Source organism: Caretta caretta, chromosome 18, assembly GCF_965140235.1.
Source record: "Caretta caretta isolate rCarCar2 chromosome 18, rCarCar1.hap1, whole genome shotgun sequence".
NCBI lineage: Eukaryota > Metazoa > Chordata > Testudines > Cheloniidae > Caretta > Caretta caretta.
The window spans coordinates 2,441,124-2,458,735 of record NC_134223.1 but is presented as its reverse complement, the minus strand read 5'-3'; the positions used below and the strand labels follow the sequence as shown (position 1 = coordinate 2,458,735).

The 17,612-nt window shown below is 57.7% G+C and overlaps 1 protein-coding gene across 7 annotated transcripts in view; it reads left to right on the top strand.

The window, feature by feature from the left end:
- PHC2 (polyhomeotic homolog 2) overlaps positions 1 to 17,612 on the top strand; it is a 138,064-nt gene that overhangs the window by 99,642 nt on the left and 20,810 nt on the right. For all 7 annotated transcript variants that reach the window (XM_048825126.2, XM_075121121.1, XM_075121120.1 and 4 more), the window contains 2 exons: positions 12,893 to 13,353; positions 13,670 to 13,835. In XM_048825126.2, the coding sequence (XP_048681083.1) occupies positions 12,893 to 13,353; positions 13,670 to 13,835 (627 nt within the window). The remainder of the gene's footprint in view (positions 1 to 12,892; positions 13,354 to 13,669; positions 13,836 to 17,612) is intronic.

Genomic DNA, 17,612 nt, shown 5'->3' with positions numbered 1-17,612 from the left:
GTGGCTGTGCTGGGTGCTGATGTTGTGGTGACGCATGCCGGGGCCCCACGGCGGAGCGCGGTGCCCCACGGCGGAGCGCGGTGCCGTGTGCTGGTGCTCTATAGGGATGCTGCATTGCCACATGCAAGTACTTGGTGGCGGTGACACGTGCTGATGCGCCGTGGTGAAGCCACAGTGCTGTGGGCCCTCACTCCGGTGGTTCGGCATGCTGGTGCGCTGTGGCCTAGTGCCAGGGCTGTGGTGGTGGGTGCTGGTCCCCTGGGGTCAGACCCATCATGATGTCACAGTGTGATGTGGCTCAGGGTTGTGCCAAAGTCCCTGGGTTGTTTGTTGTTGCGCATGCCAAACTCTGGCCGGTGGTGCCTGCTGAGGGATGGAGTAGAAGGCTCCAAGGGCTGGGAGGGGTGAGTGCATCCTTGAGACTGACACGGAGGGGATGAATCACGGGTGTGGACGCGACGCTGGGTCCCTGGGCTCAGCCCAGTTGCCAGTCAATCAGAAGGTGCAGGCCAAAGCATGAAACTTATCTGTAGCATTGTGTGTTCACATGTACATGTGTTGCATATGATGACTGCTCAGACCCTCTAGCTGGGCTGGGTGGGCAGCTCCCAGCAGTGCTGGCTGCCTGCTCTTTGTCCCACAGCTCAAGCATGTGGACCTGTTGCTGCCCACAGGGGATTCCTGGGTCGTCCCTCCCTGCTGCGTGCCAGGCCACTAGCCAATGGCAGGGCCCGGTGCAGTCTGTCAGGATCCTCCCGTTGCTGGAGGATCAGGCCCCAGAATCTCAGATAGATCGTTCAGCCCTTATGGCTGAACTTGGGAAATAGGAGCTGTAACTGGCACAGGAATGTCTGCCTGAGTCTGCAGAAAGCCTGAAACAGCGGGCCAGCTGCTCAGCCCAGGATTCTCTAAACTCAGCCAAGGGGAGGGGAGAGCTGCAAAGGAAACCACTGCAGCTCCCTGATTCCAAGGCTGGTTCTACGCCTGCCCTGACCCCAGTACACGTTACAGGAGCCAGGGGTCTTCACTAGCCTACACCAACAGCCCCCTGAGCGTGTCTTCCAGCTAGGGATTGCTGGAGCACAGTAGTGCTGACCCAGCTCCTATGCTGGGGACTGCAGGGCAGGGGCAATCCCCAGCAGGGGAGATTGTGCCACTTTCCCAGCACAAAAGGGGCCAGGTCATAATATGGGATGAGGTGTAATAGTTTGGAGCTGTTCATCTCAAAGATGTGTTGACGCTGAAACCTAATGATGGCAATTTTACTCTTTCACTGCTGAAACCTTCAGTGGATGTATTTATCCCACAGTCCCATGCCACCTCCTAGGTGCCAAAACCTCCCACTTCCCCTCTGGCCTCTAGGATACAGTAATGCCCTGTCAGTGCAAGCAGCTGAGGCAGATGGAAAACAGATGCTGTGGGACAGCCAAGAATGAATTACATTTAATACCAAAATAAACAGCCCAGTGATTCTGCCCTGACTGTCTCATATCCCGGTCACCTTGATTACTGTCCTCCCACTGTTAATGTCAGAGATGCAGATGCACCATTGCCAACCGGAGAGCTGCCAAATCTTGGCTGAGCTCACTGTGGAGAATGTGATCCCTTGGCACTGGAGAGCGTGCTGTGTGGTTGGTGCCCTGCACTCTGTGACCCTGTCCCATCATGCCATTCTGCAGCACTGCCCCCACTCCACACACACCCCTCCTACCCTGGGAGATCCACAGTGACCGTTTCCCAGGCAAACCCTGCATCCACACATAGGGCCAGTCCCACATGGCACCAGACGCTGTTCAGCACTGGCTGGCGTGCAGGCCACGTGTTCGGGGTGGGGCGGGGGGGAGGGTGTTTGGGGCAGGGGAGTGTGTAGTAGTGACTTGTGAAGGGAGAGGAGCAAGGGTACCGGGGGGACTTTCTGGCTAACCCCTACCCCAGAGAGCCCTTCAGAGGAGGGCAAGGGTTGGCCACAGGCCATTCTGGGAGGAATGGGGCCTAGAGCGGATTCTAGCCAGTTGAAGACACTGAGTGAGCCAGAGTGACCAGAGCGTGGCACCTGGGGGCAGGAGACAGGGAGTGGGCCAATGTGTTCCAGGATCAGGCTGCAGACGGGAGCTGGCTGCAGGGGGAAGCCCCAGGTGGAGCAGGGGCAGGGCTGGGAGAGGGAGAGCAGCTGAACAGGGAGGGGAGGCAGTTGGTGGGGCTGGGACAGGCCCAGGTTGTGGGTGCTATAACCAGCCAAGCTGAAGGAAGAGCAGCCTGAGCCAGGAGCTGGGCCAGCAGCAACCTGGAGGATAGTAGAGAACAAGGTGCAGGGGGAACCTCACACAGAGACACTTGGGTGGGGCCAGGCCTGTCAGACTGCAGACCCAGTCCAGTCTCAAGCGGAGTTAGAGGGCATCTTGGCCGGGAGGAGAAGTGTGAGGCCTTTGAGGCTCCCCACCCGTGCATGGGCTGCTCCCATGAGCTCAGTGAAGGGGGGATGAGAGGGGTAGCTGGAGGGGTGCAGAGCTGCTCCCAGGGATTGAGAACATGCTTGATGTGGTGTCGCAGCCTGGCTGATTCCCCACTCTGTAGTTACCCAGCGGGCACTGCTTTCTCCTGCCCGTGGGGCCAAAATGACATTCACTGCCAAGCCCGGGCTCCGAATTTGGAGGCATGCCATTGGGGCTCAGCTACATCCCAAGACATTTCAGAGGCTGGCACACGTCTTCCTGGCTGACACTACAAGGAGTTTGCTGCCTGGTGTGTCTGGAGGACACCAGTTGGTGGTAGGTCACTGGATGAACATCTGAGGAAGCTGGAAGCTGCAGATTGTCAGCCTGAAAGCAAAATCCTCCCAGTGTCCTTTGCTCTGCAGCACAGGGGAGGTGTTTGGGACTTAAGTTCCCTTTAAGATGCGCACATGCATGGCTGTGCAGGAGGCCACCAAGGGCTGCGCATGTAACTCCCCCTGCCCTGGGTCTGCAGCACGGCAAGGAGACATGCCTCCCTCCCCCAGCTCCGGGGCTGCAGTGGGGAGAGATGCTCTCCCCAAGCCCCGGTGCTGCTGAGGGGAGTCCTCTCTCCCCACTACAGCTCCAGGGCAGCCTGCACCCCAAACCCCTCATTCCTGGCCCCACCACAGAGCTCTCACCCCCCACCCCTGCCCCAGCCCTGAGCCCCCTCCCACACCCTGAACTCATCATCCTCAGCCCCGCCCCAGAGCCTGCACCCCCAGCCAGAGCTCTCACCCCCTGCCCTCCCGCACTCTGAACCCCTTGACCGCACCCCCACCCTACATCGCCTCCATATTGGTGCACATAGCAAAATTCATTCCACACATGGATGAGAAAAATTAGAGGGAACATTGTTTGGGATGCCTGGTTTCTGCCGAGGGCAGCTCTGATCTGCACAGAGTGGAAACCACCTTCAGTAGCAGAGGTGCAACGCTTTGTCGGTGTAACTTCATCTCCCGGATTAGCTGCTGGGTTTGCAATGACAGCGAAGCCTCTCCAGGGATTTGTGGAGGAGCGAACTTGGTGCATGGCAGGAAGCATTTTTGGAATGAAGGAGCAGACTCTGCTGTCAGCACCAGTTTTGGTTTCCCATGATCCACAGCCACCAGTCACATTGCAGACAGATGCAAGTGAGGGCGCTGTGTCTGCTGCTCTTAATTTGCAGCCTTCTGCAGTCAAGGAGACAGTCACGTATGCCAGGAAAGCGCTGTCCAGGGCACAGCCCAAGGACCTGCCTGCTAAGGGTCGCTGTCTGTTGGGACATTTACCAGGCATTTCAGAATCCCCTTACTGGGAAAGCAGTTGCTGTTGAGCACTGGCCATAGACCACTTCCTGACTGTGAACGTCCACCAGCCAGGGCAGGTAGGCTGCTAGTTCCTTTCCAGCCTGTGACGGGTGTTAACCCCACACCACCCTGAAGGGGTTAAAATGGCTCAGAAGGGCTACTTGGCAGGATGGGTGGCACCTGGGTGTGCTGTAGGCTGGACATACAGCCCTGATTGAACCTGGCGCCCGGCTGGGCAGGAACAGGCTGGGCTTGTATAAAGCCAGGGAGTGGAGAGCAGAAAGGGGCTGCAGGGGGAGAGAGTCGGCTGTCGCTCTCAGAGTTGAGAGAAAGGAGTAGGAAGGAACCTAGGGAAAAGAGCAGCAAGGAGTGAGGCCGCGGGGGCCTTAACTGCTGATTGTAGGGTGCCTGGGCTAGAACCCAGTGTAGAGGGCAGCTCTGGCTTCCCCTACCAGCCATGGACGGGTGGCACGGCCAGGGGGGTGGACTTTGAAGAGTGCCTGAGGCAGTTTGTTTAGAGAGACTCTGACACCCCGGCAGGGGAGGAACTCTAGTGAGCTGGCCCAGAGCCAAGGCACACAGAGGAAGTGCTGTGTGAGATTGGGAAAAGGGGGCTGAGACCTCCAGAGGTGGTGTCAGCCCAGGGGTGAGTGAGCCCCAGATGAGCCCTGAGGAGGTGCCAGCCTGGCGAGTGGAGCAAAGCCTGTGACCCTGCTCCAGGCTGAGCATTGCCCGGGCATATAACAGTGCCGCCGCGGTGCTCCGCCTGAAGAGCTCCAGATCAGAGGCTCCTGAGCAGCCTCAGCGCTGGGATGTGAGTACCCTGGATGCGAAGGGAGGAGAATGGCTGTTGCACCAGGAGCCCTTGGAGGAGCTAAGAGGGAAGCCTATGGCTTCCCCTGCGGGAGCAGGGACAGAGCCAAAGCCTCCCAACGAGCTTGGCCTGAGATGCCTCCGCAGAGGGGCTGGCTAGCGTGTCGGGCATAAGGAACGGTGGGCAGGGGCCTCCCGGAGCCGCCTGGGAGCTGAATCGTGCACCCCCAAACCTGCAGTCGCTCTTTCTAGCCAGGCTGGTGTCTGTGTATACCCCTGGTGGGTGCCTGGGGAGGGGATGGTGTGCGAGGGGGAATTTTCTGGGGAATTAAGGGGCATTAGGCCTGAATTTTGTGAGCTACTCAAACGCTGTCTGTGCCACCAGCTCCGGCCTACCCCTGTGCATGGCAGCAGACAGATCCTCCCATTGCACTTCAGGCTGGGGCTGCATCTTTTCAAGGGCACTGACCCATGTCTCCAGCTGCCACAGCTTCTCTTCCCCTGCCACCCGGCGCCCGCTGGCCTCTCCCCTGCCAGCCGTGTGCCCAGAAGCCATTACCCACTGGCCTCTCCTCCGACAAGTGCTCTCCGTGGGGTGTTCTGGGCTGGGCCTTTCGGTGGTTCAGCTTCCAGGCAGGCCCCCATGTCAGTCCCTGGGCCCAGGCTCCCCTTTGGCCCACGTGGCCTGTCTGAGCTCTGCCCAGCTCCCTGGGTGTATTGGGCCCTTCACTGGACTCCCCAGGGACTCCAGCAGCTGCCTCATTGGAGGCACCTTTTCCTGGGGCCTCCCCAATGCAAACGACTCCTCCTGCCCCCCTGTGGGCTGGATCCCTAGCCCCACCTTGCCCAGAGCTGCCCAGTACCAGCCTAGCGCCAGCTTTACCTCGGACCAGCTCCTGCTCTGTTTGGGGCTCCCTCATTACCCCCTCCCAGAGCAATTGGGTGCATGGGGAGGGGCCCGCTGAGCAGCTAAAGCTCCCAGGCCTGTCCTAAGGGGGCAACAGGGGGCCGGTGTGGTGGGCGGGAGGAAGATGAGGAACATGCTACTGCTTGAAGTGGGCTGGCGCCCGGCACTTGCCTTACTCTGGCGCTCAACCCCATTCACCCCCATTCTCCGTTTACTTCCCATGCTCCCCATTCACCCCGTGTGACCCCATTCACCCCATTCTCCGTTTACTCCCCGTGTGAACCCATTCACCCCATTCTCCGTTTACTCCCCGCGCTCCCCATTCACCCCGTGTGACCCCATTCACCCCATTCTCCGTTTACTCCCCGTGTGACCCCATTCACCCCATTCTCCGTTTACTCCCCGCGCTCCCCATTCACCCCGTGTGACCCCATTCATCCCATTCTCCGTTTACTCCCCGCGCTCCCCATTCACCCCACACTGCCCATGCTGACCCCTGTGCTCTCCTTAGGGCTCCCTCCCCCTCCCTGTTCTTCCCCTTCCTCCTCCTGCTATTATTGGCTTTGGCCACGTGGTTGTTGGTTGCCATGGAAACAGCGGCTTTGCTGTGGGGTATAAATAAATAACAGCCTCAGCAGGAAGGGAGCTGGCAAAGTGGGCGGGTGGGGGGTAGCAGCAACCAGCTCTGTGTGAGCCCGTCTGACCCCTCTCCCCCAACTGTGTTCTTATGGGCATGGGGGAGCTGGGGCCCCTCCGCCCTTCCCACTGGGGGGCATCCCCTCTCCAGAGCCTGCGGGGTTGTGTCTCTGTGGCCCCAGCCTGGGTGGGGCTTTCACAGGCCTTGGCTAGTAGCCAGAGCAGAGACAATGGGCTCTGAGCTCTTGTGAGGAGTGGGGTTTGGCCTCAGCCCGGAGATGAGATGCCTCCTGCTGTGAGGGCAGCTGGGCTGCAGCTCGTTCAGACAATGACTGCAAACCTGAGCCAACAGCCCCAGCAGATCCCCCTGCAGAGGCCGTGCATTTGGGGGTCTGACTCAAAGCAGACCTGTTAAATGGGGCAACACAGTTGGGGCTGAGAGTGCCAAAAGCAGCAGATGTGCTCAGGTGGGCTGAGCTAAAATGGGCAGAGGGGCTCCCTGAGCAACAGATGGCACTTGGCTGCCTGTAGAAATCCCTCGTTGCTTGGAGCTGCTGGGGGGGATCTGGCTGGCTTGCAAGTGGCATGCTGTCTCCCAGACCACTGGGTCTTGCTGCTTGCAGCCAGGGAGGCCTGGCTGCGGTGATCATTAGGGGATACCGTTACTGCGCTTGTTAATTCTTTGCATCAACAACCTTGAATCATGTTACAAAGGTGGGGAAACTGAAAAATTGGAGCAGATTCAGAGAAGAGCCACTAGAACGACTAAAGGATTGGAAAATATGCCATGTAGTCAGTGATGAGCTGGCAAAAGCTGAAGAACTGGTTCCTTCAGTTGCTCCGGGTCTTGGGCGGCACTGAAGGACCTGTGCTGCCAAAGACCCGGAGAGAGTAAAGGACCCGCTGCCGAAGACCCGGAGCACCGCCGGGTGAGTAAAAATTAAAAAGGGATTCTCAGGGGAGCCTCCCCAGCCGAGAGCTCAGGTGGGCCGCACAGGACGGTCCCGTGGGCTGGATGTGGCCTGCGGGCCGGAGTTTACCCACCCCTTTAACAACCGGTTCTAAACCGGCTTCAAAATGTAACAATCGGTTCGCGCAAACCGGTGCGAACCGGCTCCAGCTGACCACTGTGTGTAGTTACAGACTCAAGAAGTGCAGTCTATTTCGCTTGTCCAGGAGAAGGCTAATGGGTGACTAGATCATAATCCATAGTGCCAACCTGGGGAACAGAAATTTGAAATAGGGTTCTCTTCAATCTAGCAGACAAAGGTCTAACATGATCCACTGGCTAGAAGTTGAAGCCTGACAAATTCAGATTGAAAATAAGGCCAGATTTTAACAGGGAGGGTAATTAACCACTGGAACAACTTACCAAGAGTTGTGGTGGACTCTCCATCACTGGAAATCTGGAAATCGAGGTTGAATGTTTTTCTCAAAGCTACACCCTAGTTCAAACAGAAGTGAAGTCAGAGCAGTCCTATGGCTGGTAGTATACAGGCAGGCAGACTAGATGATTGCTATGTCCCACCCAGTCTTATGAACAACCCTGTCCATAGCTAAGAGGGGCACAGAATCCAGAACCCTTGATTACCTGGCTGCTGCACTCACCACACAGCCTGCGCTTCACAGCATCTTTCTGTACCTTTGGTTAGGAGCAAGAGCTGTAGCTAATAACACTCTGAGGCTGAATCGTGCAAAATAAATGGGTGATCTGGAAGGAGGGAAAAGGTTCCCTTCGCTCAAAACTGTCTGGGTTCTGGGCTGACGCACCTCTACTACACTTACGTTAACCCCATGATATTATTTCTGCAGAAAAGGACCTAGGGGTGACAGTGGACGAGAAGCTGGATATGAGTCAACAGTGTGCCCTTGTTGCCAAGAAGGCCAATGGCATTTTGGGATGTATAAGTAGGGGCATTGCCAGCAGATCGAGGGACATGATCGTTCCCCTCTATTTGACACTGGTGAGGCCTCATCTGGAGTACTGTGTCCAGTTTTGGGCCCCACACTACACGAAAGATGTGGAAAAATTGGAAAGAGTCCAGCAGAGGGCAACAAAAATGATTAGGGGACTGGAACACATGAGTTATGAGGAGAGGCTGAGGGAACTGGGGATGTTTAGTCTATGGAAGAGAAGAATGAGGGGGGGGGATTTGATAGCTGCTTTCAACTACCTGAGAGGTGGTTCCAAAGAGGATGGCTCTAGACTGTTCTCAGTGGTAGCAGATGACAGGACAAGGAGTAATGGTCTCAAGTTGCAGTGGGGGAGGTTTAGGTTGGATATTAGGAAAAACTTTTTCACTAGGAGGGTGGTGAAACACTGGAATGCGTTACCTCGGGAGGTGGTGGAATCTCCTTCCTTAGAAGTTTTTAAGGTCAGGCTTGACAAAGCCCTGGCTGGGATGATTTAATTGGGGATCTGTCCTGCTTTGAGCAGGGGGTTGGACTAGATGACCTCCCGAGGTCCCTTCCAACCCTGATATTCTATGGGGCAGCTTTAAACATGGTGAGAAAATGCTGGAGGCTAAAATGGATTTGGCATATATTTGATCTAAACGGGCGAAGTGCTTCTAAAATGCTAATTATATTCTAATGAAGAGTGTGTGTGTGTATGTCACTGCCCTCTACTGGAACAGATCAGCATTGCTTGTGTGTCATACACCCCGTAAGGCTAACAGAGAGTTTTTTGGGGCTGGAGGTGGTGAGCGCCACCCCAGCTGTAGCCATGAAGTTGTGTGCACTAGCTGTGTGTAGCACAGGGAAAGTCGGAGGAGCTTGTGGATTGGCTACATCGCTGTTGTTATTACCTAGCCTGTGGGGCTGAGGCCCAGCCAGGTGGGACCCACTCTAAACAGTATGAGAGCCCTGGGCTCTGCCCAGCCGCGGAGAGTTTTGGAGCAGTGTGTCCCCACCCACAGTGGTGGGTGAAAGTGTTTTTAACAAAGTGTCAGGGCCCAGCGGGCTGGGGGTGCTGATCTCTGGATGGGGGCCTGGCGTGGGGATGGGGGCTCTGTGTGCAGTGAGGCTGGTGCCCTGGTCCATGGAGATCCAAAGCTCCAGCTCTAGGGGCCTGGGGTGGGGGTGGGGTGCTGAGTTCTGGAGCTGCCCAGGGTCTCCCCAGCTTTCTCGCTCACACTAGTAAATAGCAGCTGGTTTAGCTCCCTGGCACTGGCCCCACTTTGTCCCCATCTGTGCTTGGCCGACAGGACCTAGCCCCGCCTGCCCTGATCACTGACCTGGCAGCTTTGGAAACACCACCATCGCCCCTCCTGCGCTGAGGTTGCCATGGCAACTCCTCTTTTTTGTAGGCATTTCAAGCAGAAAGGCCAAATCTGCATTTAAAAAGCTGAGGCCGGGTGTGAGGGGATTAGAGCTAAAGGGCCTAAACCAGCCCAGTCCTAACCCCTGCCCTCCACGCACCTGCACCTGCCTGCCCCCCGGGCTAGGCGCTGGGAGCATCAGGAGGCAACTGAGGCCTTGCTGGATGTCTCGCCTGGTGAAGGAAGAAGGGGTTGAGTTTGAGCACCTGGCAGTGCAGCTCCTTCCTGGGCCTGGGTCAGGGACTTCGGCTAGGTCCACACCAGCGATGTGCCGGTTAGCTCTGCCAGCAAACCCTCCTCACCAAACCACAGTTTAGCCAGCCAGGGAGTGCTTTGGCTGGTCGAGCTTAGACCAGTTCAGCCAGTGAAATAACACCCCCAGGCAGGGACCCTGCCCCCCAATCCCTGCCCCCCACAGGGAGCCTAGGTAGGGACCCTGCCCCCCAACACTTGCCCCTTGTGCCCCACATGAAGCTCAGAGAGGGACTCTTCCCACTCAAATGCCTCCCCCCTGCACTCCACATGAAGCCCAGACAGGGATCCTTCCCCCAGATCCCTGTGCCCCCACGTGGTGCCCAGACAGGGACCTTTCCCTGGGCCCACATCTCCAGCTATTGTAGGTTGCCGGACCGGTTTGTCTACTTCACAAAGTGGAGAGACCCCTTTAAAACCAGCTTGGCTAGTGTGAGCCCGTGATCTGTCAGTGATGGCACAAAATGCAGCCAACCTCCTGGGGTCCCCTGGAGCCTCCATGATGGCTGGGAGGGGTGACTAGGAGACAATAGCCCCACGAGACAATAGTGTGGTGGGGGGGGGGTCCCTCTCCCTTAGCTGCTCGGGTCAGATCACGTGGCGGGGGGGTGGATCTGGGTTCTCTGCCAGGCTCTAAGCCAACCTCACCTGCTCTGGGGCTTCTGCAACTGGGGGGCAGCTGAGCGCGCTGGGGAGGGCTGAGGGGCTTGGCTACGGGTTCAGTGCAGCCCCTGGTTCAACTCCCAGGCTGTTGTGTGAGGACTGGATCTAGGCCTCTGCCCTGCCCTGCTGCTGCACCAAATCCAAAATCTCCTGCCCCTTCTTCCCCCAACCCATTCCCTCAGCTCAGGCCTGAAGGGCTCCCCTGAGCTACCATGGCTGCGGTATAGCCTGAGGTCAGGTCTTGACCCCCTCTTGCATCCCCCTGCCAGGCCGAGGTGCAGAATGGCCCCCGCTAAGTGCTGGCGCCTGGAGCTCCAGCTCTGAGGACCATCTGCTGCAGCGGCACAGACTTTAGTTCCTGGCTGCTGGATAATTGTGCAGTGGGTGGGCGGGCAGCTTGCAGCCGGAGGGGAAAGGCCAGAGCAGCAGGGTCTACCCTGAAACAAGGGCAAGCCCCTGCCTGGCCAGAGACAACTGCTTTAACTGCTACGCTGCTGAGGACATGTAAGCTCAGCCTCGGCTCCTCTGGGCCTTCCAGCCATGGGGATGGGATGAACTGGGGTTTGCAAAGCTCCATTCCAGGCTCAGACTTGGGGCCCGTGGGTTCTGAACGCACATCGTACAGGGGCGTTTGGGTCACCGGTTCCAGTTCTGGCCACATCTCTAGCTCCAGCCGCTAGGCCCTCCTCGAAGAAGCTGTGGGCCCTTTGCAACTCCCTCACCCACTCTCAGAGCCAGCTCCCTCCACCCACTCCAGCCCCCCGCCCCAAGCCCACAGACCCAGTCCGAGAGGCCAGTTTGGGAGTGGGTCTCACTGCCAGGGAGGCTGGGCTGGCTGAGAATCACCGCATGCCAGAGCTCTCCCAGTACCAGGCCCCTACTGGCCCCTCAGCCCGCTGTAAACAGCCAGTCTCCAGGTCACCCACCTGGCAAGCTGTTCCTTTCTGTGCGTAAAACCATCTCCAAGGCCTCCACTTCAGCTCTAGGTCCTCCATTTAGATGCCCAGGCAATGGGTGCCTGAGGAATGCCCTTGAGAGAGGAAGGCTGGACAGTGGGTTCCTGGCACATAGATGAGCCCTCAGCCCTGTTCTAAGCACCCTGAGATCCCTTAGCTCTGGTGGGTGAGGACAGCATTGTTATCCCCATTGCAATCAGGGAAACAGGCACGGACCATGGCATTGACCTGCCCGAGGTCACGAAGTAACAGATCTGAGGTTAGCATCCCATTCACAGGCCTGTGCTAAATGCCCTGCTCTCCTGACAGCTGTTACATTTGGCCAAGTAGCCATGCAAATGCCCCGTGTGATCCCGTTTTTCCCGCTCATGGCTCCAGTTCCAGTGGGCTCCGTTCCCAAGTCACTGGGGAATGTTCCTAGCTGTCCAGCATGGCTGGCTCCCCCTGGGGTCCGCAATCCCATCTTGGTCTATCCAGCCTCTGCCCCTCACTGGGGATGGACTCTGCAGTCGGTACCTGTCCCAGCAGCCAGGTGATGGTGCAGAAGGCAGAATGGCTCCCCGGTGGCTGCACTATCCGCTGCAGGGCTGGCAGGAATCACCGTGTCTCTGTGCTGGGGAAGCCGGCTCATCGGGGAGCCGAGACATGAGGGAAAAGGCACCATTTTACCCTGTTGCTTTCTGAGCGCTTCCTCTCTGCCAGGAATGGGGCAGGGTCTCACCAACACACAGCACTTTCCCTTCAGGAGTCCTAGGGACCCGTTGTATCCCTACCCAAGAGAGACTTGTGCTTCCGACATGCAGAGAGATTTTAGGCAGGATGCAGAATTGTGCTGTACTGAAGCTCCACCCCAAAGCCCAAGCTTCGCCCACAATTGCAGGAAGGCCACTTATTTCAAAGTGTTTTGTGGTTGACAGTGATATCATTAGGCATCAGAGTGAACATCCAATGAGCGGACCAGTTCCCATTCCTCGTGTTCCAGCCTGCAGGCTCGGGCACACATCACACAGCAGGTCACATCCCGAAGCTTTCCCTTCTAACCAGCTGGGCTAGAAATGACCAGCCTGAGGGGCCAGGAGGCCGGAGGGAAGGGTCCTGGTGGCAGCAGCGAGGATTCAGCAAACGGCCTCTGTCCCCATGGGTGACACGGAGTCAGAGGGGGCTCAAGGTCCCTGTTCCCGGGAGACCAAACGCCACAGGGCCTGTGCTCTCCCCCTCATGCCAGTTCCCTGCCCGCTTGCCCCTTGCTCATGTGCCTGGGGGAGCAAAGGAGGGGCGTGCCACTTAGGCAGACACAATAAAGCCACCGGAGTTACGGTCCAGCGCTTCATGCATCTCCCAAAGGGGAGTCTGGCCCTGTCTGTGCATGGGGGGAGGGGAACAGAAGGGGCGAGGCGCCTTGTGCCTGGGCACCTTGGAGGGCAGGGGTGGCCGTGCCCCGGTGCAGCTGGAGGGGGCTGGCGGGCGTGGCCAGCCCCGGTGTCTCTGGATCAGAGGCCGACGTTCCGTGAGCGTGTGCAGGGGCCTCGTGACGAACAGCTCTGTGCTGTGCTTCCCCCTCCAGCCTACGCCCAGCTGCAGCCCCACCAGCTCGTTCAGCAGCAGAAGCAGATCCAGCACCAGTTTGTGATCCAGCAGCAGCAGCTCCAGCCCAGGTCTCAGCCTCAGCTCATCCAGGGCGGTGCCAACACCTCACCCCAGCTGCAACCACTGCCCCCGCCCACACCTAGCCTGGCGGTGCAGCCCAGCTTGCAGGTGCAGGGCCAGAGCCACACCGCCCCACAGGGCCCAGCCCCTCTATCCCACCCACCGCAGTGCCAGGCTTCCAGTCAACACAAGCCGAGTGCCAACCAGCCATACCAGCCTGCTCTGCACGCCCCTGGGCTCCAAGCCGTGGGCCCAGCCCAGCCAGCGCCTGAGGGCGGGCCTCAGAACGGACACCCCGGATGCCTGAACCATGCCACTCATCGCAAGTTCCAGCATGCCTCAGCTGTGATCCTGCAGCTCCAGCCAGCCATCGGGACGGTGAGTGTGGTGCCAGCCACTGGGGGACATTGGGAGATTTGGTCCCGGGTTTGGGTTTGGTTGTGATTTGGAGGAGGAAATGTAGGGATCTTACTGTAAATGTTTGATTCCCTCAGCTGGATACAGGATTCTTCTTCACTTCCTGGCCTCAACTGTTGTGGGATGTTTCTGTGCGCTGTTAAACAGCCACCACGTTCCACCCCAGAGGCGCTCGTTTCATTGCTGGGCGACGTGTTGCCTGTGTGTGGAGGAGCCCTGGGATCACTCAGGGCACTGGCTGCTGTTACACTCTCGTTCTCCCCTGCCGCTCTGACAGCCTCAGCTCAGCATCCAGGAGAATGCCAGGAAAGACGTCCTTCCTGCTGATAAGAACCCGGAAAGCCTGCCAGCTCAGCTGCCACCACCGCCGCAGGCTGCCCTGATGCCCCCAGCTGCACCCCCGGACCCAGAGGTCTCTGAGGGCAACAGGCCCCCTACTCATGGTAAGGAGCCTTGGCTGTGTAAGTGGGGTGTTACCAGGAGCGGCTGCCTTGACCGCCCCCTGCTCTGAGACATCTTGCGTCCTGGCTCAGACAAAGTGGAGGGGCAGGGCCCTGCTTAGGAAATGGGGCAGAGCTGGATTGCTGGGGAGTGTTCAGGGTGAAGCTGGGGCGTGGGGGGAAGAGAGGCTGAGGGAACTGGGATTGTTTAGTCTACGGAAGAGAAGGATGAGGGGGGATTTGATAGCTGCTTTTAACTACCTGAAAGGTGGATCCAAAGAGGATGGATCTAGACTATTCTCAGTGATAGCAGATGACAGGACAAGGAGTAATGGTCTCAAGTTGCAGTGGGGGAGATTTAGGCTGGATATTAGGAAAAACTTTTTCACTAGGAGGGTGGTGAAACACTGGAATGTGTTACCTAGGGTGGTGGTGGAATCCCCTTCCTTAGAAGTTTTTAAGGTCAGGCTTGACAAAGCCCTGGCTGGGATGATTTAGTTGGGGATTGGTCCTGCTCTGGGCAGGGGGTTGGACTAGATGACCTCCAGAGGTCCCTTCCAACTCTGATATTCTATGATTCTATAAGTTCCTGAGTGTGTTCTGGGCAGCACCTTGGAAATAAACCACACCCCAAGGGTGTGGTTTTTGCAGCCTCACTCCCCATTGGATCCCCATGTGCACGCCAGCAGTGCACAGGGCCTATCACAGAGTCAGAACAGGGGAGAATGCCCCAGGCATAAAGATACTGCATGTGGGCCCCCCCCCCCATGCCCAGCCCAACAGGTGATGCCCCAGAGGGTGCCACCACCAGGATCTCCATAGGCCACCAGCCTTCTCTGACTCACGCTGAAGGAGCAGCTCAGCCTACAGGGGATGTAGATCCCCCTGTGCCCCATTCTCCGGCTGAGCTCCAGGTGGAGAGAGAGAAGTGCCTGCACAGGGGGTAAGAGGTGCAGGGAGGACGAGGTGAAGAGCTACCGGAGGCTGCCGCCATTGGCAGGAGCTGCAGAGGAGAAGGCTCTCGCTGTGTGTATGGCGCAGATAGGGGCAGCTCCCAGACTCCAGGGCATCAGACCTGGCAGGGGTAAGTCCTTCGGGCTGGCCCCCGAGCAGTGGTAGTTTGGTGCAAAGCAGGTTCTTAGAGGAGGGGTTACTCTTCCTGCCGCCCTCCAAACACCATCAGCAGTCAGTGCCTGCCCGGCTAGGAGACAGAACCATGGCTCTAGGTGTCCTGGGGTGACTAGCACTAATGGTTGGTGCTGTGGCCGGTTCCCCGGTCAGTGACTCAGTCATGCGGTGGCTTGCCTGTGTTGCGATGCCAGCAGCATGATGTGTGTCTGGGCAGTAACGCCAGCGGGGAATCCCAGTGCTGTGGCTGGCATGCCCGGGCTGTAAGGATGGCAATGTAGCCGGCCTGCATGGGTGGTGGCATCAGCCCCATCACCAGGGAATGCTAGGGGTGCAGCAGGTCCCCTGACTGGTGATGCTGGTCCTGCCTTTACAGGGGAGCTGCACTGGTGCAGGTGCACCCGAGAGCTGGCTGCTCCCATCTCTGGGGAGCCACGGCCCTGTTCACCCTGCAGCACGGGCACCAGTGCTGATGGGAGCTGTGGAAGTGTCTCGGAGGGGTGGGTTCCAGCAGCATGTTTCCCAACACAAGAGAGGAGAGTGAGGTGCTATAGCCACATCTGGTCAAGCTGCACTGAGCACTGCTGTTCTGAACCCGCAGTTGGCAGCTGAGAAAGTTCCCGTTTTCCAGCCTTGTGCTGTTTTAGGACTACTGGCTGGGGCGGAACCAGCCTGGGGAACCTGACCTAGGCCCAGCTCAACCCCAGGCCTCCTGCATCCTGGCTGTGAGCTGGTGTCTGGGAGCTGTGACGAATCCCTTGCTCCCTACCCTGAGCTGGGCACGGCTTGGCACGGAGCATTTCTCTGTAAGGCAGGAAGCCCAGGCAGAGACATGCCCAGGGCACATCATTGCAGGGTGCTGCCGCACTCCTTAGGCGCCACGTTTCAATCTGGCTGGTTTTATAAAGCCAGAGCATTTGTCAGGATTTTATTTTGTTAGAATTCCAATGCAAACAGGTTGGGGGTCAGATTCCGCATTCCCAGCCCAGCCCTTGCAGCACTGTGCCAGGGCACGGGAGCCAGTGGGGAACTGACCAGCCGGCCCATGGGCAGCAATAGCACAAATAGCAGGTATGTGGCAGGAGACTTCAGCCACCCTCTGTGCTGCAATGAGGTCAGGGGATGCGAACAACACAGGGCAGAAAATGGTCAGAGGAGCCGTCAGGCTAGATCTGGGCCAATGTCTATTCGACATTGGTGAGGCCTCATCTGGAGTACTGTGTCCAGTTTTGGGCCCCACACTACAAGAAGGATGTGGATAAATTGGAGAGAGTCCAGCGAAGGGCAACAAAAATGATTCGGGGTCTGGAACACATGACTTATGAGGAGAGGCTGAGGGAGCTGGGATTGTTTAGCCTGCAGAAGAGAAGAATGAGGGGGGATTTGATAGCTGCTTTCAACTACCTGAAAGGGGGTTCCAAAGAGGATGGCTCTAGACTGTTCTCAATGGTAGCAGATGACAGAACGAGGAGTAATGGTCTCAAATTACAGTGGGGGAGGTTTAGATTGGATATTAGGAAAAACTTTTTCACTAAGAGGGTGGTGAAACACTGGAATGCGTTACCTAGGGAGGTGGTAGAATCTCCTTCCTTAGAGGTTTTTAAGGTCAGGCTTAACAAAGCCCTGGCTGGGATGATTTAACTGGGAATTGGTCCTGCTTCGAGCAGGGGGTTGGACTAGATGACCTTCTGGGGTCCCTTCCAACCCTGATATTCTATGATTCTATGATTGTATGATCTGTCCAGTCTAGTGTCACTAGCCAGAACCACAGCTATCTGACCACCCCCGTCAGTGGGGGGCTACCACACGCCGGGGGCAGGAGGGCTCCTCTCCCCACACCCAGTCATTCTTCTTATTCCAATGTCTGATCGTCCCCAGCCCTGGCTTGTCTTGAACAATCTGACTTGCAGCCAGTCAGCAGACAAGCTGGGGGTGGAAACGTCACGTTCTCCCGGACAGTCAGCCCCCGAATGCCAAGTGCCGGGGGCATAGTCAGCATGGGGCCAGCCTCATTAATGCCATCTGCCCGCTAAGTGGAGCCAGGCTCCTCTGAGACGCCACGCCCCTGGAATATTCTCCTGGACTGGAAAAGCCACAGCATGACATGGACCCATCTGTCAGGGTCACTGGGCTGAATCCATCCCCATAGCCTCCTATGGCCCAGCATCTTCCTGCTCCTGTCGGGAGGGGACAGGGCTTCACAGCTGCAGATGCTCTTTGGGAGGAGCCTGTGTGGGATGTACCATGAGGGTGTGTGTCGTGGGGGGGTGGGCATGTATTGGGTTGTGGGGTTGTGTGCTGGGAGTGTGTTGGGTTGTGCAGGGGTGTGTCATGGAGGGGTGGGGTTGGGTGGGTGAATGGGTGTTGTTGTGGGGCTATGCACTGGGAGTTGGGGTGTGCAGAGCTCTTGTGTGCAGATGTGGTTTGATCATTTATTCAACAAACGAATGTTTTCCATGTCATTTTCCCATGTTGAAACATAACTGCCCCAGTGACTCCATCTCCCATACTTTGCCCGCTGTAGTGGGCATGGGGGGTAGTGCATGTGGGGTGAAGGGTGTTTGGGGCAGTGTGCAGGCATGATCACAGAAGGGATCATACCAGGCAAACCTGGCACAGACTGGGGCAGAGTGCCCCTGCATGGGGATCTGC